The 24,055-nt window shown below is 62.1% G+C and overlaps 8 protein-coding genes across 8 annotated transcripts; 4 read left to right on the top strand and 4 right to left on the bottom strand.

Moving 5' to 3' along the window:
* Positions 1-191: 191 nt before the first annotated feature.
* On the bottom strand, positions 192-1,349 carry BXZ73DRAFT_50597 (DUF2407 ubiquitin-like domain-containing protein; the record flags this gene model as incomplete). The annotated part of the gene is made up of 5 exons (XM_048020466.1): positions 192-273; positions 326-551; positions 610-754; positions 863-1,123; positions 1,179-1,349. 5 exons carry the CDS (start codon positions 1,347-1,349, stop codon positions 192-194), a joined length of 885 nt encoding a protein of 294 aa, XP_047875643.1.
* Positions 1,350-2,392: 1,043 nt separating this feature from the next.
* BXZ73DRAFT_50587 (glycosyl hydrolase family 88-domain-containing protein) lies at positions 2,393-3,969 on the top strand (the record flags this gene model as incomplete). Its single annotated transcript, XM_048020462.1, has 7 exons — positions 2,393-2,538; positions 2,592-2,729; positions 2,797-2,867; positions 2,930-3,089; positions 3,147-3,343; positions 3,400-3,539; positions 3,598-3,969. The coding sequence occupies 7 exons, from the start codon at positions 2,393-2,395 to the stop codon at positions 3,967-3,969; spliced, it is 1,224 nt and encodes a 407-aa protein (XP_047875642.1).
* Positions 3,970-5,044: 1,075 nt separating this feature from the next.
* Positions 5,045-7,434, bottom strand: BXZ73DRAFT_91330 (uncharacterized protein; the record flags this gene model as incomplete). Its single annotated transcript, XM_048025937.1, has 5 exons — positions 5,045-5,627; positions 5,687-6,488; positions 6,509-7,010; positions 7,122-7,229; positions 7,282-7,434. 5 exons carry the CDS (start codon positions 7,432-7,434, stop codon positions 5,045-5,047), a joined length of 2,148 nt encoding a protein of 715 aa, XP_047875641.1.
* Positions 7,435-7,718: 284 nt separating this feature from the next.
* On the top strand, positions 7,719-9,173 carry BXZ73DRAFT_103637 (domain of Kin17 curved DNA-binding protein-domain-containing protein; the record flags this gene model as incomplete). Its single annotated transcript, XM_048015641.1, has 3 exons — positions 7,719-7,734; positions 7,785-8,224; positions 8,706-9,173. 3 exons carry the CDS (start codon positions 7,719-7,721, stop codon positions 9,171-9,173), a joined length of 924 nt encoding a protein of 307 aa, XP_047875640.1.
* A 720-nt stretch (positions 9,174-9,893) lies between these two features.
* On the top strand, positions 9,894-10,939 carry BXZ73DRAFT_103636 (uncharacterized protein; the record flags this gene model as incomplete). The annotated part of the gene is made up of 3 exons (XM_048015640.1): positions 9,894-10,484; positions 10,538-10,719; positions 10,867-10,939. The coding sequence occupies 3 exons, from the start codon at positions 9,894-9,896 to the stop codon at positions 10,937-10,939; spliced, it is 846 nt and encodes a 281-aa protein (XP_047875639.1).
* Positions 10,940-11,257: 318 nt separating this feature from the next.
* Positions 11,258-14,624, bottom strand: BXZ73DRAFT_91328 (actin-like protein Arp6; the record flags this gene model as incomplete). The annotated part of the gene is made up of 10 exons (XM_048025936.1): positions 11,258-11,579; positions 11,758-11,820; positions 11,907-12,042; positions 12,118-12,293; positions 12,370-12,528; positions 13,371-13,515; positions 13,581-13,704; positions 13,767-13,826; positions 13,884-13,998; positions 14,536-14,624. The coding sequence occupies 10 exons, from the start codon at positions 14,622-14,624 to the stop codon at positions 11,258-11,260; spliced, it is 1,389 nt and encodes a 462-aa protein (XP_047875638.1).
* A 627-nt stretch (positions 14,625-15,251) lies between these two features.
* Positions 15,252-16,712, top strand: BXZ73DRAFT_50637 (DUF833-domain-containing protein; the record flags this gene model as incomplete). Its single annotated transcript, XM_048020475.1, has 5 exons — positions 15,252-15,295; positions 15,375-15,572; positions 15,635-16,078; positions 16,371-16,472; positions 16,544-16,712. The coding sequence occupies 5 exons, from the start codon at positions 15,252-15,254 to the stop codon at positions 16,710-16,712; spliced, it is 957 nt and encodes a 318-aa protein (XP_047875637.1).
* Positions 16,713-18,137: 1,425 nt separating this feature from the next.
* Positions 18,138-19,743, bottom strand: BXZ73DRAFT_50631 (uncharacterized protein; the record flags this gene model as incomplete). Its single annotated transcript, XM_048020473.1, has 7 exons — positions 18,138-18,411; positions 18,474-19,092; positions 19,219-19,298; positions 19,364-19,404; positions 19,464-19,508; positions 19,573-19,627; positions 19,700-19,743. 7 exons carry the CDS (start codon positions 19,741-19,743, stop codon positions 18,138-18,140), a joined length of 1,158 nt encoding a protein of 385 aa, XP_047875636.1.
* Positions 19,744-24,055: the final 4,312 nt, after the last annotated feature.

Below are 24,055 nucleotides of genomic sequence, written 5' to 3'. Positions count from 1 at the left end.
ACTGAGCTTTTGTCACTGGGAGGTTTAAACGGCATGCCAAGATGTGCCATAGCATCCCACGGTGCTCAAATAAGATCCAACCACTACGAAAAATCATGGTATCTGCGATGTGGTCAGCGAGGGTGTTAACTCGCGTAGCGACAGGACACAAACCTAATAGACTGGACCACAGTGACGGCATGATCGTCAACCTACGAGGAAAGTAAGTACGTCCACATCCCGAACAAGGCGTTCAGTAGGAACCCGACTACGATGCCCATCTGCATCCTCCGCCTGTGCGTGGCCTCTAAGATTGCAAGTTCAAAGAAGGTAGAGGGCCACTCACGAGAACACGGGTTGCGAGACGGTTTCATACTCCGAGTCGTCATCCCAGAATATCGCCGGCTTGGTTGCCCTAAAGAAAAATACGGGTATGAGGGGAAAGAAGAAACCCAAGACGATGCCGTTATGAAATTGGGTTGTAGCCGGCTGCGAGTTGGCAAGTGACGCGCTATTTCCGCCGTCGAGGGAATCGATCCATTGCTCTTCCAGCTGGCGCGCATGCTCGTCGACTAGGAAAGCATGCATGAGCACATACCGAGATAATGGACGCATGAATCGGCTACACACAGTCCTCCTGGTCATCAAACTCTTGATCCAAGTAGTCCCCTGCAGAGTGGGTGTGGAACTGCAGTCGGATGTTCGCAATGTCCGCCTCAGAGAAGCCTGCCGCAGAGAGCCTGTCGAACCCCCGCAGCGGTTTCAATTGCGCAGTCTATAAGGGAAACGTTCAGCCCCACATCTCCGCCTGCGGACCCTGCACCCCGCATATGGACCACACATATAGAACAACGCGCCAGAGGAGACAACATGAACCACATACCTGCATTCTCCCCTCGTCCGTTTCCCCATCCTGCAACTTCGGCCCAACAGAGCAGTGCAGCCATGTCGGCGCACTCGATGCAGCCGCCTCTTCGCTTCGATTGTCGGCGTCGTTGCTGCTTCCCGCCGAGGACGTTGGCCTTCGTCTTCGCTGCTCCACAGATGCAATTCGGGAATAGAGCTGAGTGCTGTCTGCTAGTAGTTGCCCAGCGTGGATGAGCCTGAGTCGCCTGTCCGCCAAATCTGGCCTAGCTTGACGAATCTATCGAGACGTGACGGTCAGACTCTTCGTACCAAAGCCAAACAGCGCAGCATACACTGTTCTTCACGTCCGTGACCGTATCTTTCTCCGCGACCTGCACCGTAAGGTCAGGGATACCCTCAGTGAACCGGATGGTGAGGTCTTTGGTTGGCGGCGGTTCTGGTTCCGCGGCTTCCGGGTCTTCGCGCTGCTTTCCTCTGGCTTTCTCGCTTAGTGATGCAGACATGTCGTATATGCGAAGAAGCTTGCGAGATGAAAAGGTGGAAGACGCTGGCGCTTGCTCCTCCGCACCGTCAAGTCCGAGGACCGCGGGCGCCCGGGTAGGTGTCGGGGTGTGTCGGGGGATAGCTTGCGTATGGCGACAACCGGGGTCCGGGTGAGTTGACGCCAGGCAAGGGCGGAACTTATCTCCGCGAGACAACTTGCCTGCCGAGAGGTTGACTGAGCTTACGACATGGGCATTGGGCAGAGGTGGCGCTGAGGATAAGAGAGATGCGACGGCGTTGGTGTCGCGGCATTGTGGTGAAAATTAGTGCTCAACTGGCACAGCGGTGCATTCCTTCTCGGCCTCCTTGGCCTCCAAGCTGCGGAGGCCCAGCGTCCATTACTTGTCATCTTGGCCGCGTCGGTGCGTGACTTGGACGATTCAACGGCGAGAAGCTCTGCACGCGTGGGCAGGACCGTCATGCGTTCCATCACATGTGCAGCCCCTCCTGCAGCGCACCAACGGGCGACGAGAGTGCTAAATATGCTCGCGTCGAGTCGCGCGGGCCATGACATGAAACTGGGAGGCGGAATCGCAAGCGAGAGACTGTGATGGCCAGGCACCTAGGCCTGACGGGAAAGAAACGTGGTCTGGAACGCCGCCATCACCAAGCGCACCGGGCCGTCGCACATGTCGACCGCTCCATCTAAGACTATTCTCAGCAACATCATCTTTCGCGGCGTCCTCCGCTTGAGGCTTGAGCATCTTCCATCTCGCCCACGGCCCACGTCCATTCCAACCTGCAGCGCGGACGAAGCCCGGGGACACACGGTACAACAAGGTGCCTGACATGTGTCGCCGCTTTTCGCGCGCAAAACGGCCCCGCGGCCAACCCGCGGCCGTGCTTCTGCTTCCTCTGGGCGTTGCTCGGGTCGAGGCGCCGTCTCAGTGCGGGGCAACAGAGGGCAACAGTCGCCGTGATATAAAGCCCCGGCCACAGATAGTCGGTGCCTGCTCCCCCTCACTTTCACCCTCCTCCCCGTCGCCTGCGCGCAGCCTGCAGCATGGTCTACGGCCTCGTTGCTCTCTTTCCCTTGCTGCTCGCCGCGTGGCCTGGCGCCGTCTCAGCTGCGACCACAGCCCAGACCGGACTGGACGACGCGATGATCGCCAAAGTGAAAGCTAACCTTCGACAAATCGCCACACACAGGTGAGCATTGCCACAGTCCAATACGCAATTCGCGAACTTACCTGTGTTTTCAGCTGGGAGATAGGCGCCGAGCTCGAGGCGTTGACTGAGCTCGAATGGCCGACTTTGGCGGTATTCGAAGGGAGCCTGCCTCCGCCGAGCCAGCTCGTCGCTTCCGACAACGCGACAGACGTGATATCCATCGCAACTCAGTAAGACTCCCTCGCACCTCGGTTCCGAGCCAGAGAGATAAGCATCTGTGTCCTGACCGCTCCCCAGGGTTGTTAGGAACATTACCGACCCCTCCGGCCCGCTCATTGACGGTGACGGCGCTGTTGGCGACCCGGCCAGTGCGTTTTGGGATCCGCTCAACGTGATACATCTGATCCTTATTTTACTCCTCCCATGCTAGGCATCGGACAGGCTGTGCTCTTGGCAAACTGGACGCGCACAAACCACAGCGACCTTTCTCTTTCCTACGCTGCCACGAACCAGCTCAACTACCTTCTCGAGGATGCTCCGCGGTCTCAGCAAGGTGCAATCTCCCAGCGTGCAGATCAGGTGCAGCTATGGTAAGAACTTAAGCTCAAAATGTCAATTGTCTTTTCAACGTTAACCGTGCTTCGTAGGGCGGATTTCGTCTACATGGCGCCCCCGTTCATAGCCTACTACGGCGGTATGCAGGGAGGTGACGAGGGTCTCAGCCTGCTCAAAGAAGCCTACACTCAATGTGCGCTCTACCGCGAGCACCTCAACAACGATGGCAGTGGTCTCTGGAAACACATCGTCTGGGGGTCCGGCACTGACCTCAACCACTGGGGTACTGGTGCGCTGCCCACATCCTTTCGGTTTTTGTCTAGGGCGCTAATCTTTCCGACGCAGGGAATGGCTGGGGTGCCGCAGGCATGCTCCGTGTTCTCCGGACTATTCAGCGCTCCGAGCATGCCAAGACTCTCGCTAGTGAAACAGAAGATCTCACGACGTGGGTTGACGAGATCCTAACGGCGGTCTGGAAGTTCCAAGTGAGCAATCAATCGTAGTCGGCTAACATGCTTGAAGGCTCATCTTCGCACTTCATAGCACTCGAACGGCACCCTCTTCAACTATATTGACCAAGAAGCGACCACTACTTTCGCTGACACCGCCAGCACAGCCCTCCTCGCCGCTTCCTCCTACCGCTACGCCACGCTCACCGGTAAATTCGATCACATCGCCGCCGCGTCCAAGGCCTTCGACCTCATCAAGGCCAGCCTTACTGACGACGGCTGGCTACTCGGCACGACCGACCCGCTCACCTTCAGCGCACCCTCGAAGGCCGGCACCTTCAGCCCCGAAGGCCAGGCATTCGTCCTCCTCCTCCAAGCTGCGTGGCGCGACTTCAACGCCGCGCCGATCACGCAGGTTCGCTGCTCGCTCATGGCGATCCCAGGCATCTCGACGTCCGGTTGCTAGTCCCCCCACCGCTACCACCATCCCTCGCTTTCCTCTGTGCCAAACGCACGCCTCGGCCCCAGCCCCTTCCTCACCTCTACATCTGCGCCACTCACCCGATCCGCCCGCCCGCCTCACACTCTCTACCCTCCTGTTCGACTCGAAGTTCTCCTGTCATCGCGTGCGCCCTCCGCACGCCTGTACTTGTAGCACCGGGTTCCACCGCTGTACTCCGCTTGCCTCCCACATAGATCTTCCGTGCGCGCACGGTGTGCCAGTCCAGAACCCGCGTCCGCCTCTTGTCCGTATTTATCACGCTGGACCACCAGATCTTCGCCTTCTCAGCCTCCCTTCTTCTCCCAGCCCCAGAGGTCCCCGCCGCAAAGAGTCCGGCGTCTTTTGCTTGTGGGGCCAGAATCCCCACACCCGATACCCTGCCTCGCCTCGTGCAGGCGACATCCCCCTCCCTATCAAAAACACTGTCCTTTCTCCCCACCCTCGCCTCCGTACATCACGCACCCCATAATTGAATTCCAATCACCCGCTGCTTCCGCCTCCGACTTCTTGAGCTTCTCTCACGAGGTACACTCCCACACCACGTCACCCGGCTCGGTCGAGACGTTAACGTTATGCGATATCTATGGCCCGGTCCTTGTCTCGCGGAGGACTGGTTGGGATACGATATGGGGAATGGCATTCGCGTTCCGCTTCGTGCATCCGTCCGACGGTGGCGTCCCTCCGACAGGGGCGCACACCGAGGTGTGACTGAACTTGCGCACTTCGCTACCCAAAGTGATCTGCGTAGCGCCCCATCAGCACGCAATACCAGGGGCGTATGGCTCGAGACGAGTCGAGACTCGAGAGACGCACGGAGGAGCAGACCGCATAGGGAGGGGTAGATTGAGTGCTAACGAGAACAAACTCGTCAGCTGTGGCAGACAGCCCGAACCACGTGCGCGAAGAAGCGGCGCCGTTTGGTCCCTTGGTTGTGTCCAAAATCGACCCTCAACTTCAGTGACTCTTCCTATTGTACTCTACAACACGCGCTCGAGCAAGCAAACATCCCACGGCCAGCATACCAACCTCAAACAGCTGCTCAACCGCGCCCGCCAGGGTTCCACGGCGTCGGGCTCTCGTCCACCCCACCCTGGGCTGTCTCAAAGCGCAGCAACTCCTCGCCTAGCATCCGCAACCCCCCGCCCTGGCTGATCCTCCTCTCCTGCTCCACCCTCAATCGCTGCGCCGGCGGCACCCCGAACACCGTCTCTTCCTCCTGCCCCGCGAACCGCGCGCCGTCTTCCTCCTCATCGTCGTCGTCCTCGAACGAGTCCTCGAACCCGTCTTCCACCACCCCGCCCATGTACGCATGCAGCGGCGCCGCGGTACCGCTTTGGGCGTCTCTGTCGTCGTCGTCGTCGTCGGCCATAGACGAGTCCGAGGAAAAGCTGTCGTCTTCGTTCGCCGCGGCGGCCGCGGCGAACGCCTGCTGCTGCGCATAGAGGAGCGCGGCGGCGTCGCGGTCCTCGGCGTCGAAGGAGTCGTCGAGCGAGTCGAGCGAGTCGTCCGCGGGCCCGCCCGCACCGTCGTCTTCGTAGTAGTAGTCGTCGTACTGCCGGACGGGCGTCCGCACTGGTTCGGGAGAGGACTCTACGGGCGGGAGGGGAGGAGGGTGGAGCGCGCTGCCGCCTTCGAGGGGGCGCCGCGAAGGGAGGCGAGGGAGGTGAACGTCGGCGCGGACGAGAGGCTGAACACTGGAGGCCGGGCGGGTGGGTCCGATGACGCCAGCGATGACTGAGACGTCGTCGAGGATGCGGCCGGGGCAGGTGCTCCCGTTGGTGCGTGAGCCGGAGGGAGGGCAGTGTTGTAGCCGGGCATCTCGAGGCCCACGCGACGCATGACGCTGTCCAGGCTTGCATCCGTGCTTGATTCGTCGTTCATGTTCATGGGACCCGCGTATCCCGAGCGGTTATATCCAGTCATCGAGGGAGGTGTGGGTATCGTGCTCATGCTGCTCTCGACGCTATAGCCTTTTCCAGCGGGTGGATGACGAGAGCCACCGGAAGGGGCCGCGCGACGTTGTTCGACTTCGACGAGGCCTTGCATGATGCGCTCCGCAGCCTCCTTCTTTGGTGTGCGACCCAGGGTGGGTAGCCGCGCGTAGTCAGTCATGACCGGAGGAGAGAAACCGAAATTGTCATCGACGGAGTCGTCTCCGGGTGGAGGGGTCTTCCGTCTTGAACGCATGAAGCCGAACGAAGTGGGAGGCTTGACTGCAGGCTTGAAGGTACCCTGCTTCACGGAAGACTGCGGATCCTTTCGAGGGCTGGTGGTAGTTGGGTCCCTCAGGTCGACGAGACCAGTCCAATCGGATGGAGTCGAGTCGGGCGGAAGGTATGGATTCTTCGACATGGCCACCGGCGTCTTGGCTTTGAATCTTAGAGGCGATGTCATGCCACTGGATAGACCTGACATTGATGTGACTGAGGGACCAGTCGTGTTCTTGCGGAGGACATCTCGGAGCAATGGCTGAGGCTCACGCCCTTTCCCCTTGTCGACAGACCGGATGAAGCTGGCTCTTGACGCCCGTCGTCGGCCTTAATTTGACGTTGAGTCACATCCTCGGAGCCATCGTATGCGCTTTCATCGACAGCCGACGAAGTGATGGAGTATCCGTCGCCAAGTCCTTGAATATCGCGGTTCAGCTGCCTGAGCGGAGAATCGAGGGATGCTTGCCATGAGGGCATGGATTCATCTTGTGTATGGCGTGATGACCTCGACTTGGAAGCTGCCGCTGGGGTGGAGGATACGGCAGCTTGAGAAGGAGCAAAGGAGACGTCCGATGATGTCCTGTCCACGTTCAGCATCCTGCTATCATCTGCACTGTCCGCCACCGACTCGTCTTCTGGACCTGAACGCGCCGAATGCTTGGAATAAGATGTCACAGACTCCGTTCGACTAGCGTCGACGGTATGGTCCTCTGTCGTTTGCTCTTGACCTGTGCTGTAGTCGTCGTATGTTGGAATACGAATTTCAGCGGCTTGCTCGTAGAATGCGGTCCAAAACTGTGGGTGGTGGTTAGGATAAGACAGGTTACACTTGAGGATAATTGCAGTAATAATTCACGCAACATCTCTTTCCATGCGTACGCGCAACGATTAGGGAAGAACGCTCACCCTTGCCGCCTCTCGCACTGGTTGTGTGCCAATCGCGTACCGCTTCATAGCAGGTAGTACCCTATTTGCCATAATGTGTTGCATCTTGGAGAAATTTGCGTCTATGTTCTTCAGAGAATATGAGTAAGGTCGCCTGGCGATGGTACAAAGGCAAGGGGACCTGCAACTTGATCGTTATGAGCTGCTCAATCTGCTCAATCTGGTCGGATGCTGAGGCCGTATTGTCAAGTCCGGGGACAACAATGTCGCTGGGGTTTGCCGCTGGCTCCCATCGTGGTATCTTAGGCTCGATAGGCCTGAGCTGAGGGGGCATGAGAGAGAGCAAGAAGAGAGAGATCAAGCCAGACGCAACGCGCCTCCAAAGTTGGACGCGACGCGTCGAGATTAGATCCGACTTGGGAATGGTGATCTGAGTAATCGGAGATTGAAACCCGGTAATGTCATATGATTTGTCAGCAACGGCACGGCTCCGCGTGCGACGTACCTCCGAATCTCTCTCTCTATCTATCTTCTGCTCCATTGTGTCTTCATCCTGCACACTGCGCCTTCTCTTACGTAACTCCACCGCCGCAACAGTTTACACTCTAGTTGCCCACCATGCCTCGCGCTGAAGGTATTCATATCAGTGCGACGCAACTTCCCAACGCTGACTTACATGCACAGTTGGTACTCCCAAGTACCTCGCCAACAAGATGAAGGCGAAGGGCCTTCAACGGCTGCGATGGTACTGCCAAATATGCGAGAAGCAGTGTCGAGACGAGAACGGCTTCAAGTGTCACACCCAGTCCGAGTCCCACCTCCGTCAGATGCTCGTTGTTGGAGAGAGCGCAGGGAAGCACATATCCGACTTCTCCATGCAATTTCAGCACGACTTCGTGCAGCTACTCTCTCGTCGGTTCGGAACCAAGCGAGTCAAAGCCAACAACGTATACCAGGAGTTCATTCAAGACAAGAGCCACCTGCACATGAATGCCACTCGATGGGTCACTCTCACGGAGTTCGTTAAGCATCTGGGGCGAACGGGTGTGGCACGGGTGGACGAGACGGAGAAAGGCTGGTTCATTGCATGGATTGATAACAGTCCAAAGGCGTTGGCGAAGCAGGTGAGTCTCGCGTACAGGTCCGCACATCTGGGTTCGGATGGTATGGACGTGCTGTCCTCCCGGAGATTCCCTTCGCACTCTGGGCACGCTTTTCGGGCCTGGGTAGGGGAGTTTCCCTTGATCGCACCCTTCACGCACATAGGCCGGCGTATTGTTTCTGCCGGCCTTGGCTCGGAGGCGAGCAGAGGAAGCTCCCTGTATACGAGCCCTTGGAGCCATTGTGAACTCTATTCCGAGCATAACTTCCATGGATCGGCCCAGCAGCCTTGACAGAGGCATGCAACTGCCTGTCTTGCTCTTATCAGGTATACCGAACCGTTGTCGGGTACATTTCTGTTGTGGACGGCAAATGCATATCGGTGTCTTAAGCATCGGCCCGTACATAACAGTGCCTAGTTCACGCACTTTGATCCGGCACCGGCGAATTCTTCCTTGCTATTGTTTCACCTTCAGGCATACAGGTTTCTGACTTCGCATTTAGGAGGCCTCCATGAAGAAGGAACGGATGACGGTGTCCGACGAGCAGCGCGAGCGCACGCTCATTGAAGAACAAATTGAGCGCGCGGCAGCCGAGGCAGAAGTGTCGGGTCCGGGCTCCAAGTCGGAAGACTCTCCGCCGGTGGAAGTCGCAGGTCTACAGCGCGACGAGACCACCGAAAAGGTCGTCCTTTCCTTCACGCCAAAAACGACGTCTGCTGTGGCGACCGGCGGACTCAAGCTTAACCCGTTGAAGCCCGCATTAAACCCGCTCAAGAGCACGAACCCGTTGAAGAGACCGAACGTGTTCAAACAAGCCACGACCCCGTCGTCCTCGGCGACTTCCTCCGTTGCCCCGGAGAGCGATAAGGTCATCGGGAAGAAGAGGGGCGCGCCGATGTCCGCCGCGGAACGACTCATTTTCGACGAGCAAGAGAGGAAGAGGCGACGAATGGAGCGTGAGGCAGCGTAACGTCGACTTCGTCCGTGTTCAGTGGCTGGGACATTCCGTACGATACGTGTATTCCTATTTGTGCTTCTTATCAGTGTATGACTATGCTTCTTTGAAGCACATACCGCTTTGACTCCGGTCTACTTGGAGGGGAGTATGTGGTCCATTGTCTTATGCTCTATCATGACTTCACGAGGTATACGCAGGTTTCCTCAGTTTTGAGCTCACTCAGGATCTTCGAGCCAAATCAGTATCCTCATGCTGGGTTGACCACTCCGTCAGTCATTTTGTTAACCGGATTCCACTTATGGAGATTTTTTTCCATTTCAATCAGGGTCTCGCAGGCCGTAGCTACCTCGTTGTATGTTTGAACAGTATCTATTGTGAGTGTCTCGGGAACATCGTATGCGGCCATGTTTAACGACGCCTATGGAGTACTGAGGCAAAATCTAAGCTTTGTTTCCTTTGCAGAACACTCTGACCTCGAGCACAATGAGGTTGATTGTGCCACTGCTGGTGGGGTATTCGCCTAGACCAACCGGCCACTGCTGGCATCTTCTCTGTGGTCGACACAGTGGCGTACCTTGCTTTACCCCTGCGTACAATAGGCTTGTCACTGTATAAAGTCGTCTTCAGTTCCTAGACTTCTCAGAACGCACCTCGTCGCGCGAACCCGCCTCTCCCATCCAGCAATCTGCAACCGCAACCGCTATCCACCCCCCAGCACCACTCCCCGCCACCATGAAAGAATGCAACCTAATCCCGCTTGACCTCTCATTCGTCCGCTCAGGCAGCCCACCCAGCTGCACGGGCCACATCAGCCCCGGCGGCTGCAGGTCCGCGGACGACGTCGAGATGGGGTCCCCGATATCCTGGTGCGGCTCGCTCGTCGTCCCCGAGCGGCCGCGCACGTCCGAGCCAGCGGGCGACGTTCGGCCTCACCCCACCCCGCGCGCGGCGGGCATCCCGCCAGAGAAGTGGCGCATCCTCCCCGGCCGGTACGTCGCCTTCGCGCTCAACACGGACTCGCTCGTCGCGAGCGCCGCCGAGGGCTCCGACCACCGCGCCGCGCTCGAGGCGTTCGCCGGCCGCCGCTACCTCGGCCTCGTCGTCACCTCGACGCTGCACCCGCTCGAGGACGAGTCGGGGGCGTACGCGGAGGACGTCGTCGCGATGTACGTCGGCGCCGCGCCGCCGCCCGGGCCCGCCGCGCCGCTCTGCCTGCCCATCGCGCCCTGCCGGCTCGACTGCGAGGGCGAGGCGGCGGACGGGGTGCTCACGCCCGTCCGCCCGTTCCCGTTCGCGAACCGACGGCAGTGGACGGCGTTCGGCGTGCGGCTGCGGTCGAGCGCCTCGCGGACGCGGAGCGGCTGCACATACCCGAGGCGGAGTGCAAGGTCGACGAGGACGTCTTCGCCGCGCTCGAGGAGGTCTTCGGGCGGGACTTTGCGGCACTGGAGGCGCTCTGCGCGGACATGCACGCGCCCCTACTGGACGCGGACGAAAGTGGAGTGGTGACCACCGCGAAGCTTCGCGTGGCACCGCCGACGAGCCGATTCCAGCAACGGTCTGGTGTGACATCCAGCGCGAGCACGAGAGCATCCTGTGGAGTTTGTCAAAGAGGTCTGGGGGTGAGTGTGTCCCCTGCTTCGTCTCCGCCTTGACCGTGAGAGACACCGCCCGGGCTGTCGCTGACCACTCTGTTCCGCTGCAGGCTGATTGAGACCATCCAGGAGGCGCAGGGGCAGGAGGACGAGGGTGCGGAAATGGAGTCCGGAGACAGCTAGAGCGACACGGCGCGCCCGTGCGGGACGTTTCGAGGGAGAGACGATAGTCACAAGTGCGTAATGAGAGAGTCAAAGCGTCAAAGGTAGTGACCGGAGTCGATCATCTCGCTCCTCGGTGTATGAAGTGCTTCGTTTACATGTACAACAGCCTTGATTCCATGTTTCGACGTTCATCTCGGGCTCGATGTTCGCGATGCCCCTTGCCATCTCGCACCACCCAGCGCGGCGGAGACCGCGAGCGAAGACGGCGCGCGGGAGAGAGCGAAGGCGAAGGCGAAGACGCGGCCGACGGCCCGTCCCCGCCACCTCCTCCGTCCCTCACGCCCCCCGCCGCGCCGCGCCGCGCCCTCGGCCCCTCCCACGGCCCGGCTTCTTCGCGGTCGTCGGCGCGGGCGAGTTCGCGTCCCCGCCGTCGGAGTCGCTGTCAGTGCGCGCGCCACCGCTGCTCGCGTCGGCGCGCCCCTTCTGCGTCCTCGGCCTCGCGGGTGCGGCCTCGCGCTCCGCCGGCTTCCAGTCCGCGAACCGGCGCCGGCACGCCGCGCTGCCCATCTCGAGGTAGTCTTCGCGCGTCACGACGCACTGGGCGAACTCTGGGCGCCGCGCGAACGCGACCGCCGCGCGGTACGCCTCCAGGGTAGGCCTAGAGCGGGGAGTCAGCCGGGTCGTGTCATGTCATCCGTCGCGCACAAGGTTGTGGGCTCGGCCTGAGGCCCACCGCTTGGAAGCCGGCGGGGGATCGCGCGAGATGGACGCCGCGGGCGCACGGGCGTGTCCGCGCAACACGGAGGGAGAGGACGCCTGATAAGGGAGGGACGCACTCGTCTGACGCGAACGCGACAACCTCGCAATCGACGGGCGCGAGGGCGCGCAGCTCGGCCATCCTGTCAAGGGTGCAGATCAGCGCCTGCGCACGAAGGTTTGTGGGCGGGGGATGGCGCAGCGGCAGGGGTCCGCACGTCACACGTACAGTCTATTGCGGAACCCGGGCAGGGCGGTGTTCCCGCCAACGAGCGCGATGTTGGCCCAAAAGAGTCCTTGCAGATCCTCCGGTAAGAGCGCTATGCTCGACGCCACCGTTCCACTGAGCCCGGTTTGTCCTAGACCTAGACCGTAATCGTGCGCGTGAGCGAAGGTTCGGCGTGACGGCGGGCAATGCCGTGGAAGGAAATGATAATTGCCGATGTCCGTCGGATGGAAGAGGATTTCTGGAACCGTGAACCGCTCGTTGTTCATAACCAAGGTTTGCACGGCATCGGATAAAGCCTCGCCTGGTTGCCGTATGCGTCCCGGCTTGTGGGCGGAGTAGTCTGGAAAAACGTACTCCTGTACAATGTGGTTTTTTGTGGGCTGTGCGCTAGAAAAAATGATACAGAAGGTCGGGAATGCGCACCTTCAGTTATGATGAGACAGAGAACACCGCATAGAAGAACGTACTGGCATGTTTCAAGGTCCCGCGCAAATTTTCGGATACAAAGCAACAAGCCTCTTTGATTTCGTTCATGATGTGGGTCTCCTCCATCATGTTCCATTGACGATATGATACGGTCTCTTTCAGATGGTTCGTCAAAAGCTTGCCACCGACGTCGATCCTGTTGACGAAGATATCAGCGAAAAACGTCCGTGCGTTATGTCACGGCACATAATAGGGATGGCCGCCGAGACGGACTGTGCATCCGCAAAGTCTCTCATTACGGCCATCTCGCACCGGGACTTGACCACGATGCAAGTTTAGAACATGGTGAAGTCCTGGTCTCGATGGGTCGGGCTGACACGATGCCCGAGATTTGAAAGTGATGGAATGAACGGGAAAGTCAGGTGAAATACTCATTTGATTCGGTCTCCTGGCGACAGCATGTTCTTTGGCTGCGGAAGCAAGGGGCGCACATTGCATCCGAATGAAAACACTCAGTATTGGTAAACACCCAGTGCCTGCCGATACCATCCTCCATGACCATGGAGTGGACAAAGCCATGACTTAGCCGTCATTCTGACATAACAGCGAGACTGGACCGTGACAGGAAAACTTGCAGGGTCATGGCTTTGTTCAATCCGGGCAGTGGCAGTATAGAGTCGCTTTGTCGACGTGAGAGTGAAGGGCAGCGCATAGAATGTTTGCCGCACGGGGCATGGAGAAATGATCGCGGCAGCGAGTGGAGCAGCTGGAATGCAGACCCTGAGAAGGATAATAACCTTTGTCATCTGATGCAGCACCATACCGGAGATCCCGGGATAGGCAAGCTGCAAACCGCCCACTAAGCCTTACGCAGCCATATCGCGCCCCCCACGCGCATACAGCCCCCGTCGTCTCGTATAGCCAACGTGGACCGTCGCACGTCTCGCGCTCCGAGGGGGCTTCTCCCGTCGGGAAAAGATTTGAGAGAGCTCCGCCATCCGTAGCCAAGACCCCCGTGACGGATGTAGATGAACCCACCTTTTGACGGCCTCCCAAACCACCGTTCCCTTGAGCACCGGCACGACATGGGTGAAGCTGAACCCTGAATCGATAACCAGGACGCACTCCGGCGCTGGCAGCTTTGGCTGTGCCAGAAGGCGACCATACGGGATAAGGGATGCAGCTATATATCGATCGTCCCACATCGTGTCAGCGGGAGTCCAATGTGGCGTCGGGAAAGATACGGACGAGTGCATCTGTAGTACGATCGGAAGTCGTACTCCTCAAAGACAAATTGGTCATAGACGTCTTGGACATTCGGCAGGTTGAAGTAAGGTTCTGTGATGAGCAGAGAAGATTCCGATGTATTGACCTTAATAAGGGAACAGTCAGTTGTGTGGACAATGACTGGCGTGATGGACCCACTCCGAGAACTTCGTTGGAGAGCAATCCGTCCCAAATGGCTTTTTGGGCATCCCAATCGACGAGGAAACCCTAGGCGCTGCGGTGTATCCACTTCAGCGTCACCAAACGAAGTGCTGAAAACCCCACCTTCTCGAACGGGAGACGAAAGCGTAGGGACGTGAAATCCTGGCACTGGGTAAGTTCATGGCCGACATACGTGGCCTTGTCGCCCTTCTCTCGGACGACTGCGTTCGAAATGACTCTGGGGTTGAGATGAGCATGGGTTCTGGCTTTTGCGACTTTCAATGAACGGCGTACGAGAAAAAAGCCGGCAGGGAGTGAACCCCAGAATGAGAAAGCGTAGCGAACGCACGGGGACAGGAAGATGAGGGGAAATCGCCTGGACAGCATGATCTGAACAAGTCTCCATAACACATTGTCCCGTGTCACCAACCTGCCTGGCCCGAATGCACTTCTCATTGAGCTGAGCAACTTCCTTTCTGGCTGTGTCCACAACGATGGGCCTATCGAGGGGACTGTTGCGTGCCAGATAGTTTGCCTGAAGACAGCAGCATGTTTCCCCAAATTAAGTCTTAGACGTGGTGCCTCCAACACGACCGGAGACGCCACAGGCAAAGCGCGGTTCCGCCGCACGGCTCATCAAAAGAACTCATCGCAATGAACCAGTTGGAAATCAACTCACAACGCTCCCCCCTTTCCTCTCGTGATGCGTCTCACGCGGCTCCAGGAAGGAACATATAACAAGGTACGCGGTATGACCACAAAGCCGAGGACTTACCGTGGCTGCTTGTCGTGGACGCCGAGGACACCGGCCTTGATGGTCGAGGCCCCATTGTCTAGAATGACGATGTTCCTTTTGGGAGGCATGAGAGTTCTGCCGTCCGAGGTCCGGGCTGTACCAAGGGAAGTGGGAAGCCGCCGCGAGCACAGGCGAGATGGGAGAACTTGTTCAAGACAACCACTGATTGCGACCGCCATAGTCACGCGAGGCGGGTTGTCACGGATTGTCACAGTCACCCAGAACGGGCTGGCGCGCACTCGGGGTTGGAGGCCTCCTGAGCTGCGTCCTCTTCCTCCGCGGGATTCGCAAGACAGGAGAACTGAAGCTCTGCGGGTGCAAATCAGCTGAAAATCCCATTCAGTCCCTCTAGGCGCTGATCCGGTCGGCCTGTGGTCTAGCCGCGGCCTCTTCTCACCTCGGGACTACACCGCCATCGGCCTATCGCTTCAACGCCTTCGACCTGCTATTCGAAATCCGCACTCAGCTCTTTCTGGCCAGATTGCTCGCTTCGCTTACTCACCCCTCTCCCATCGCCGGTCACCGAAATCCCAGCTCGTGCTCTCCGCGGCCGTCCCAAGCCTGATCGTCCCACCGAGCCGGCGTGCGTCTTGCTCACAACGCTTAGCCTTGACAGGGTTCCATTCCACTCGAGTTCCCTTCCGCTCAATTCACCGGCCGGTCTGTGCCTTATACTCGACTACCCTCCTCATCCGATGTGCGTTGGTTTCTGGACCGTCGACCATCCGGACTACGCGCTGTACGTACTCCGTTGGCGGCCACCCAATCGTAGAGCCGGTGGCCCGGTGTCGCGCGCCTTCTGATCACCCCTTGGACAGAATCTTGTGCAGCAATCGCGATGAGTTCCTCTCTCGTCCGACCGCGCCCGCCCAATGGCACTCCTTCGGCCCAATCGGGACCGACGTCCACGGAGACGCACCGGCAGATCCAGGCGCGCCCACCGTCCTCTCAGGCCGTGACCTGGCTGCCGGTGGGACCTGGCTGGGGATTAACCGGACTGGCAGGATAGCCGTCCTGTGAGTCCATTCCATCCATGTTGCCCGTCCGGTCCTGCGCTGACCGCCCACCGCACGAGCAGAACGAACATCACGGAACCGTACCGGAAATACGCATCCTCCCGCGGCGATCTCACCTCCTCCTTTCTCCTCCCGCAGACCCCAGGAGTGCCGCTCTCGGAGGAAATCGACGCGTTCCTCGCCGCAAACCGCGGCCGCGCGTACGCGGGCTTCAACATGCTCCTCCTGTCTCCGTCGACAACACCGCCTGCGCGGCCTGGCACGCTCGACCTCGACGCCGCGCTCCTGACCAACTCGGGGGGTGGCGGAGCATTGACGGCCCGTCCGCTGACGGACGACGAGCGCAGCTGCGGCGGGCTTTCAAACGGGCTCATCGACCGCGCCCCGGGCGAGCCTGAGTGGCCGAAGGTGCAGCACGGCAGGGTCGCGTTCCGCGAGATGCTCGCGTCGCTCGCAGAGGACACGGCCGAGGCCGAGGTCGTGGAGCGACTGTTCGCGCTTCTAACGTGAGCCCCCCCGTTTCCTTCTCTCCCGTTCGGTCTCGGCTCGAGTTTTCTTGCTCCCGCCCCCGTCCCGTCCACGCCCATTCGCGTTCGTTCCCCGCTCCGCCCGTGACCCCGTTCCTTCTCATCGACTCCCATGCTTGTATCTTTCTCCTCCCGCCTCTTCCTCGCCTCGCCCTCGCCTCGCCATTCCCCGGGTGCGCACCCGACCCGCCGTGCGCCTGGACGCGCCTCTGCTCCCCCCTTCTCCTTCTCCCGACGCTGACCCCCTCTCCCCCCTGGTCCCCGTGCGCAGCTGGCAGACCGCTCCCGCTCCCGCGGCGCGCCGCGACCTCTCCACGACCGTGCACGTCGCCCCCATCCGCGTCCCCCCAGTCGCTCCCCCCCACCGCACGCGGTCGACCCCTTCGCCCCGGCGCCCGCGGCGTCTTCAACTTCCCCGTCCCACGGGCGCTGGTACGGCACGAGCCTCTCGACGGCGATCCTCGTCCGGCACGACGGCCGCGCCACCTTCGTCGAGCGCGACGTCTGGACGCTCCCCGGCGGCGAGGACGCCCGGGAGCCGGTCCGGGCCCCGCTCGGGCACGACCGCGTCTTCCGCTTCGCCGTGGGGAGCACGGGCGCGCTCAGTGTGTGATCAGCACTTGAGCGGGGGGAGGAGGACTCGAGCGGGCGTCGGACTACGGAGCACGCGCATGACGGACGTGGCTGACGCCTCATCGACACCATTCAGCATGTGTACATACACACTGTGCATCATCCGAATGCACGCTTGTCGACACGACCCGCGGCGGATCTGGCGGCGGCGGCGGCGGCGGCGGGGTGGGACCTCGACGGTCGCCGGTCGACGACAGACGACGCGAAAAGTCAAAGCCGTTGATACTCGACGACCCGCCGACGTCCAACGCCCAGCGTCGGTCCGCCGACGCCATATTCGACAGGCGGATGCCCGGTCGACAGTAAGCACTTGGGGTGCCGCAGCTCAGGACGCGAACTGGCCAGGCAGACCCGCCGCAGAAGGAAACGCGGAGGCCCGTCCTCGCGCCTCTGTGCGCGCATGCTGTGTACGTACGTACGTCGAGATCTGTACAATATGCGGGTACCCCAACCGCACCGACGCGCCCCTGCCCATCCTGGCAAGAACGAAAATTTAGCGATGCTGATGGATGATACGTCCTCGGCGGCATGCCCGACTGAGTACACAACGGGACCCCGGACCCGACGTCTGAGTACTTGGTCGCTGTACATGGCTAGTACACCACTATACGCTCGACACGACGAGCGTCCGTGTGCGCCCTCAGCCGCCCGACGACAACACCCGCCAACGCACGCGCCACCGTGCACGCACGAGGCGAGCTGCGGCGCCGAACCGAGCACGACTGAGCGCTGAAGCCGAAGCTAGGTCCCCGCGTCCGGCGAGAGCGGCGGCGGGGTGGGAGCCGAGCAACTCGAACGTTCCACTCGTCCCGCCCTCCCGGCCGAATGCAAAGCGCGCGTCGGGCGGAGAGATTATACTGCGATTAGGCTACTATTGCTACACCGGGCGCCGCGCGCCGAGTTCTGGCTAGTGTACACGAGAGCGGTGGGACGGGGACGGGGAGGCTGAGGGAAGGAAGGGGGGGCCCGACGGCGCGCCGTACAACAACACTGGGGGGAGACGGGGGAGAGCGGGAGATAAATAGTACACACGGGCGGACGGGCAGACGGACGGAGCGAGGTATAGGGGACCGGCGGGGCGGAGATGGGCGCGTGCGGGGAGCGTGTACGTACGTGAGATCGATAGCGGGGCGGGGGCGCAGGGGCCAGGGCCGGACGGGGCGAGAGGTAGAGGGGTCCATAGGTGTCCGCGGCGACATACAGATGCGTGCGAGAACGAGGCGAGAGCGGACGAGCACGGGGAGACGGGACGAGACATTGTATCCAAGCAAGGTCGTGACGAGTAAAGGCACAGGTGACATGGGGCAGCGAGAGCAGTGGCGACCGTTGAGGGTGGGAGTGGGGGGTACGGGGATGAGATGCACACGAGAAGCGGAAGGAGAAGACGACGAGCCAGCGCGCCACGCTAGTTGATGTGGTACGTTTTGTGGAACACGGAGTGGTCCGCCTGCGCCGCGGCGACGCCGGGGAAGTACGAGTCGTAGCCCGTCTGCTGCGGCATCGCGCCCGCGCCCGCCGCCGCCCACGCCTGCGAGTCGTGCACGATCGGCGGCGGCGCGCCGATGCTCGACTGGCTCGAGGTCGAGATCGGGCTCATGCTCAGCTCCGTCTCCGTCGGCGTCGACAGCCCCTCGTACGCGCCCGCGCCCCCGAGCGACGCGCCGGGCGCATTCCCGCTGCTCGAGCAAACGTCAGCTTCGTCCGCGAGAGAGAGAGGAGACGCAGGGGGCCAGACACTCACTGCATGATGTCGTGCAGCTCCGCGACGCGCCGCGTGATCGCGCACGCGGCCTGCTGCCGCGGCGCGCCGTGCTCGGGCAGCTGCCGGAGGAGCGCGAGCGTGTTCTGGAGCTGCTGCGTGAGCCCGATGAGGGTGTTGCCCGCGGCCGGGTTCGTGACGCACGCGCACGGGTGCGCGGCGTACCCGTGCGCGCCGCCGCCGTGCGCGTGCGCGTGGCCGTGGTGGTCGTAGTACCCGTCGCCCCCGCGCGCGTCCCCGTACGCGAGCGACGGCGACGGCGCGTAGCACGAGTCGTCCGTCGGCGAGTACACGCTCCCCCCGCTGCCGGCCCCGCCGCCGCCGTTGTGGCGCGAGTAGAGCGCGTAGGGCGTCGTCGGGGACCCGTGCGCGTCGTGCGGGGGCGACGGCGAGAAGCGGTAGAGGCCCGCCGCGTGCTGCGCCGGGTCGGCACTCTGCTCCGTCTTGATCGCGGGCGGGCGGCCGTCGCCGTCGCCGCGCCCGCCGCCGTCCGCTCGGGGGCCTTTCTGGTACTGCAGTCGCCGGGAGGAGCGCGAGTGCCACTTCTCGGTCGCGTCGCCGTCGCAGAAGCTGGGCTCTGCCCACTTTGGATGCGGCTTGCCTGCGTGGGGGGTGGTGGGGTGGGGGGCGAGGTAGGAGGGCACCGCGGATAGGGGAGGCAGGAAGGAGAGAGGCGGAGAACGGCGTCGGCGGGGGTAGCAGCGCGAGAGGACGGGAAGAGACTCACCCCGAAGCTCGCGGACGAGGCTCTCGAGCTCGGCGATACGATTCCGCAGGCGGGTGTTCTCGTCCACGTTCGGGTCATCCCTGGGCGCGCGGGAGGTGCGTGAGTTAGAGTGCAGACAGGCGCGGACGCGGGGCGCGCGACGCACCTCAGCGCGGGGTCGTCGACCTCGTACACGCACAGGCCGGTCTGCGAGGCGCAGAGTGAGCAGAGCGGGGGCGGGGCGCAGAGGGGGCGCGGGCACGCACCAGGCCGAGCTGTATGCAGCGCTGGCAGGGCCGCTTGCGGTCGCACTGTTGTTGAGAAGGTAAGCGAGGGGTTCGCGAAGGGGCACTGTTGGTCAGAGCACACGCGTACCTTCCTCTTGGACGTATGACAGTTCAGACATGATTGGGTGGTGCGGTTGCGTCGCCTGCAGACATGGGGGGATGAGTGGGGTGCGCGAGGAGGAATGTGGGTGGGTGTGCGGAGGGAGGAGACTGACCGCTTGCGGTGGTCGACCTCGAGGCCTGCGATATCGAAGTCCATGATCTCGCCCTTGAACTGGAGGGGCTGGTGGAAGGTTTCGGAGGGGACGATGGCGGTAGACGACATGGCCATGGCAGCGGTGGGGAGCAGTCGGCACGGCGGGACGGGGAGGACTTTATAACGTCGCGAGCGCCATGGAGAGGCAGAGGGATGGCCAGATGGAGGAGATCTGAGCGCGGGCGCGATCCAGCGACGCGGCTTCGCGCGAACAAACACGCCCGAAAATGGATCAGGCCCTGGGCACCGAGTTCGCCTTCCCACCCTCCCGGCCGTGACACCAGCGCTCGCACGTCCTCCCTTCCCACGGGCGAAATCGGGCGCGGCCTGCCGCGGAAGCAGATAAGATTCGCCCGCCCCGGCCAGCGCCCGCCCGGCCTGCGTCGCGGATGCCGTTACGCACAAGTGATGCGAAGGGCCAGCCCCCCCCTGCCAGCTCAGACTCCTGCCTGCTCGCTGCGACCCTGCAGCCCGCCGTGTCCCGTCTTGGGCAGCTGGCGCGGGGCACCTTCGCGTTCGATTGTGCCTGTCATGTCCGCGCGTCGCGACCTCGAGGGTCCGTTGCCGGGTTTCAGTGCGCGCGCGCCGTTCTTGTCTGCGCCCTGCACCGCGCGCGGCGGGGAGCGGACAGCGGGCGCGCGGGCTGGAGTCGGGAGGGCCGGTGTGCGGTGTCCCCCGGAGCGCGCGCCAGGAGAGCGCAATATATCCAGGAAGGGCACACGGATCGGCCAACTCCGAACGGGCATCAGGTTGGCGGGACGGGTATGTGCGGGTGTCATCATGGGGAGGTGATTGATTAGCATACGAGTCGAGTGGGTAAGTACATGGACAGACGAGAGCGAGGAGGCGACGGACGCACGTCGGGTGGACGGGTGGAGGAAGTGGCTTGCCGCGAAGGAGGGTTGCGTCGGGTGGGCGGCGGGGCGCGGCCGGGGACTGTATGACCGTCAGAGGGGAGAGTGCTCGCGGGACAGGGAAGAGAGCTGGATGCTACGCGGGACGCGGTTTGGGCGTCGGGCCTGGGCAGCGGTCCTGAACGGGAGCACTGGAAGGCGGAGGCGGGTGAACGGATGAGTCGGGAGGGAGCTTCGCGAGGCTGGCGTGCACGCGAACGCGCAGGCGGGCGGCGGCGTGCTCGGGGCGACGAGCAGCTTCTGATCCTGGACGAGGGTGGAGAACGCCGGAGGGCACGTCGCGCGCTGGCTGGAGCTGGATGCCGGCGAGCGCGCGATGGCTCAGGCTGGAGCGGTAGCGCACAGAGACGCGTGGCAAGCGGCCATGGCAGATGACGTGCTCATCAGATGTGTGGCGTTTGGGTTCACGCACACCAGCCAGCTTTACGTGAACCCCGCGCCTCTCCTTTCTCCATCTCGCGCGCGGCCCAGGTTCGCTCCTCCTCATCCACACCAACGCCCGCCACACCGTCTCCTCCCCTAATACATTGCGCGCCACCCGCGCCCGCACGCCACCGCCGGCCTCAGCGGCCGCTCCCTTCCTCCCCACCATCGCCGCCCTGCGCGGACCACACTCGTCCAGCAGGCAGATATGGCCCGCGCCGGCGACATAGGTAGGATCCTGCAGGAACACGGACGAACCCGCCCAGCCCCATGGCCCCATCTCCTTAGGCTATCTGGGAGCAGCATGCGGAACGACAGTCCAGCCGCGCGCACCGACGTCCCGGTCTCCGCTTCCGGTACGGCCCGTGCGGCTGCGCATGCCCAAGAAGGAGAGCGCACCTACTCCTGGGCCCGTGGCGTGTGCGAATCTGTCTAGTGACATCCAGCTCGGACGGTCGTCACGCCCCGCGGAGGAGGGCGGAGGGGCGGGACAGGCAGCCTTCTGCTCGCGGGTCGTGGCAGCGAAACGCTGAAAGCGGACTAATGTCCAGACGAGCGAGGCCCTGGGACAGAACGGCAACCTGCGGACACACGCCCGAAGGTGTTGAGCGACGGTTCGGGGATGCGTTGGGAAACTGACCGGGATCGCGTTGACGGAGGCCGGGCCGCCGCCAGTGGCAGGCTGACGACGGGCGAATCGGGGCTCGGTGAAGGTTCGAAACGCGCAGGGGGGTATACACAGGAATCAGGACAATCCGTGCTCGTGCTCGGGTTCCCTGCGCGCGTGCCCCTGGCTAGAAGCTCCGGCACAAGGATACGGGTGGCAGGACAGGGAACCCGCACGTCGATAGCCCTATTCCGAACGATGTCGAGCGCGAACCACACCGGCGTGCGCGACGGAGTTGCCGCATTCGCCGACCTGCCTGAGGTTATCGTCTGAACGCCCCCGCCCGGTGGAATCCGTCCTCCGCGGAAGCCGGTCGAGGGCGGGCGCTGGAGAAGGTGACAAGGGTTCCCAGAACAAGTCCCGATTCGCGGGTCTTCACCGACAGGAGCCTGGGCACGAGGCCGAGTGCGGGCCAGGCTGCACAGTTCGACGGGTCGCCGTACGTGTTCAGTGCTTGCCACCTTGCCGTCGACTCTGGGCGATGATGGCGTGACGGGGCCGGTGAGTAGCGGGCTGCACAGGAATGAGGAGGATCCACAGTCGGGTGCTGGCGGTGATGCTATTTGGCGGTGTTTGGGTGTGGCGCTGCCAGACCGCCACTGATTGTTGGGCGGTTGGACGAGCGACTCGACCAAGCTTCGACGGTTACGACAATGTCGGCCAGCCGCCCGTGCCCGCTCCCTTTCACACACCCCGCAGCCCATTCGTCCTATGCGTCGACACCGCACCAGTCCATGTGAGCCCCCGCCAGCCCATTGTCCACACTCGATAATGATGATCCCACCCACCGTCCATCCCACCTAGCGGCAGCTCGAGGTCCCCCATCCTCGGAAATGTGCTTTTTAACGCTCACCGTCCGTGCACGGGCCAGACCACCGCTGCCGCGACCATCGCCCCGCTCAGCACCCTATGGCGAAATGGGCGTCGTCTCGTATAATGGCTCGCATTTGGGCAAATTACCTGATGCCCCCCTTGCTTCTTTCTTCTCTCCCACGCGCCAGGAAAGCCCGAACGAGCGGCACATGCCTCTACCCTTGGTGTCCTGGTTGCAAGGGAGTGCCACTGCGCCCTCGCAGTCGCCTACGGATCTCGCTCTCCTCCTCGGACTTGACAAACCATCCGGGCCACCCGCGGAGCCTGGTTTCCGACCGCACGCCGGGGTCGACACGCAGACGTTGGCGCCGACAAGCACCGGAGATTCCAGCGATGAGCTTGCTTGGCAAACTCCCTCGATATCACGCCGATTCACTCCCTAGGGCGACCTGCCTTGTCTACTAGTATCTCTGCGAGGCGGTCCGGCCACCACACTTCGCGATGCAAGGCTTGCGAAGACGAACGGCACTGCTCCTGGGTGGATGGTGCCGTACGAGCCAGAAGCCACGACTATAGTTCGAGTCCGCGGTGCCCCGGGAGCACCGTCCTCTCGCAGGTCGGAGGTCCTGATGTCGCGGATCCTCTGCGCGTGGTCGTGTCGCGTTTTGCAAGTACGCCTTCTCTGCCCTTGTTGCCTTGTCTGACGGCTCCACTGATGGCCCGGTCAGCAGGGACAGAGAGGACCCGGTCCAAGTCCGTTTGGAGGAGCTCACGACGACCAGGCCGTTCGCGACCTCCGCACTCCTCGCTCCAGTCCCTCGTGGACCTTGGCTGCGTTACGGCCCGCGTGCGCGTACGTACGTGGTCTGCTACTGGCCACCCACCCTCTTCGACACCCATCGCCTTCCCATCGATCGCCCCCCGCAAACTCAGAGTCAAAGTGCCAATACGCAGACGGCGGGTGCGCAGCCCGCCCGCAAATTGCGCGACGGCCTCCAATCCCATGCTCGACGTCCGACGTCGACCGCCAAGGCCCCGGTCCCGCGGCCGCGCCACCGCTGCCGGGGATCGGCGTGGGTGGAGGTCGCAGCTCCGCCGCGCGCGACCGCGGGAGGCCGTAAGGACGTCGACGGCGCGTCGTGGACAGTTCCTGCCAGCTAAGGCTCTTCTCGCCACCGAGCCCCGCGGCGCATCGCGCCCGCTTCTCGCACGGCCGCGGTGGATATAGAGTCCGGCGGGGGCTAAGCTTGAACGGGTGCAACGGCGGTCTGGCTCTAGGGAGCCCAAGACTCTGGACATGACTTCGATGCGGCGGCGCGGGGCTGGTGTCGAAGGCCGCAAACACGAGCTTCGAGGCGACGGGGTGGTTTCCCTTCCACGACCGTCGCGGAACCGTGCGTTAACTCCGGGTACGGCACGCGGATCCGTAGGTCGTATGTAGTAAAGTAGAAAGCACACAAAAAATAAATCATCGGCAGGAGTTCCAGGGTGATGGCGC

Source organism: Epithele typhae, assembly GCF_022376455.1.
Source record: "Epithele typhae strain CBS 203.58 chromosome Unknown BXZ73scaffold_42, whole genome shotgun sequence".
Classification (NCBI taxonomy): domain Eukaryota; kingdom Fungi; phylum Basidiomycota; class Agaricomycetes; order Polyporales; family Epitheliaceae; genus Epithele; species Epithele typhae.
The sequence above is the reverse complement of the archived record's forward strand: the minus strand, read 5'-3'. Positions and strand labels throughout refer to the sequence as shown.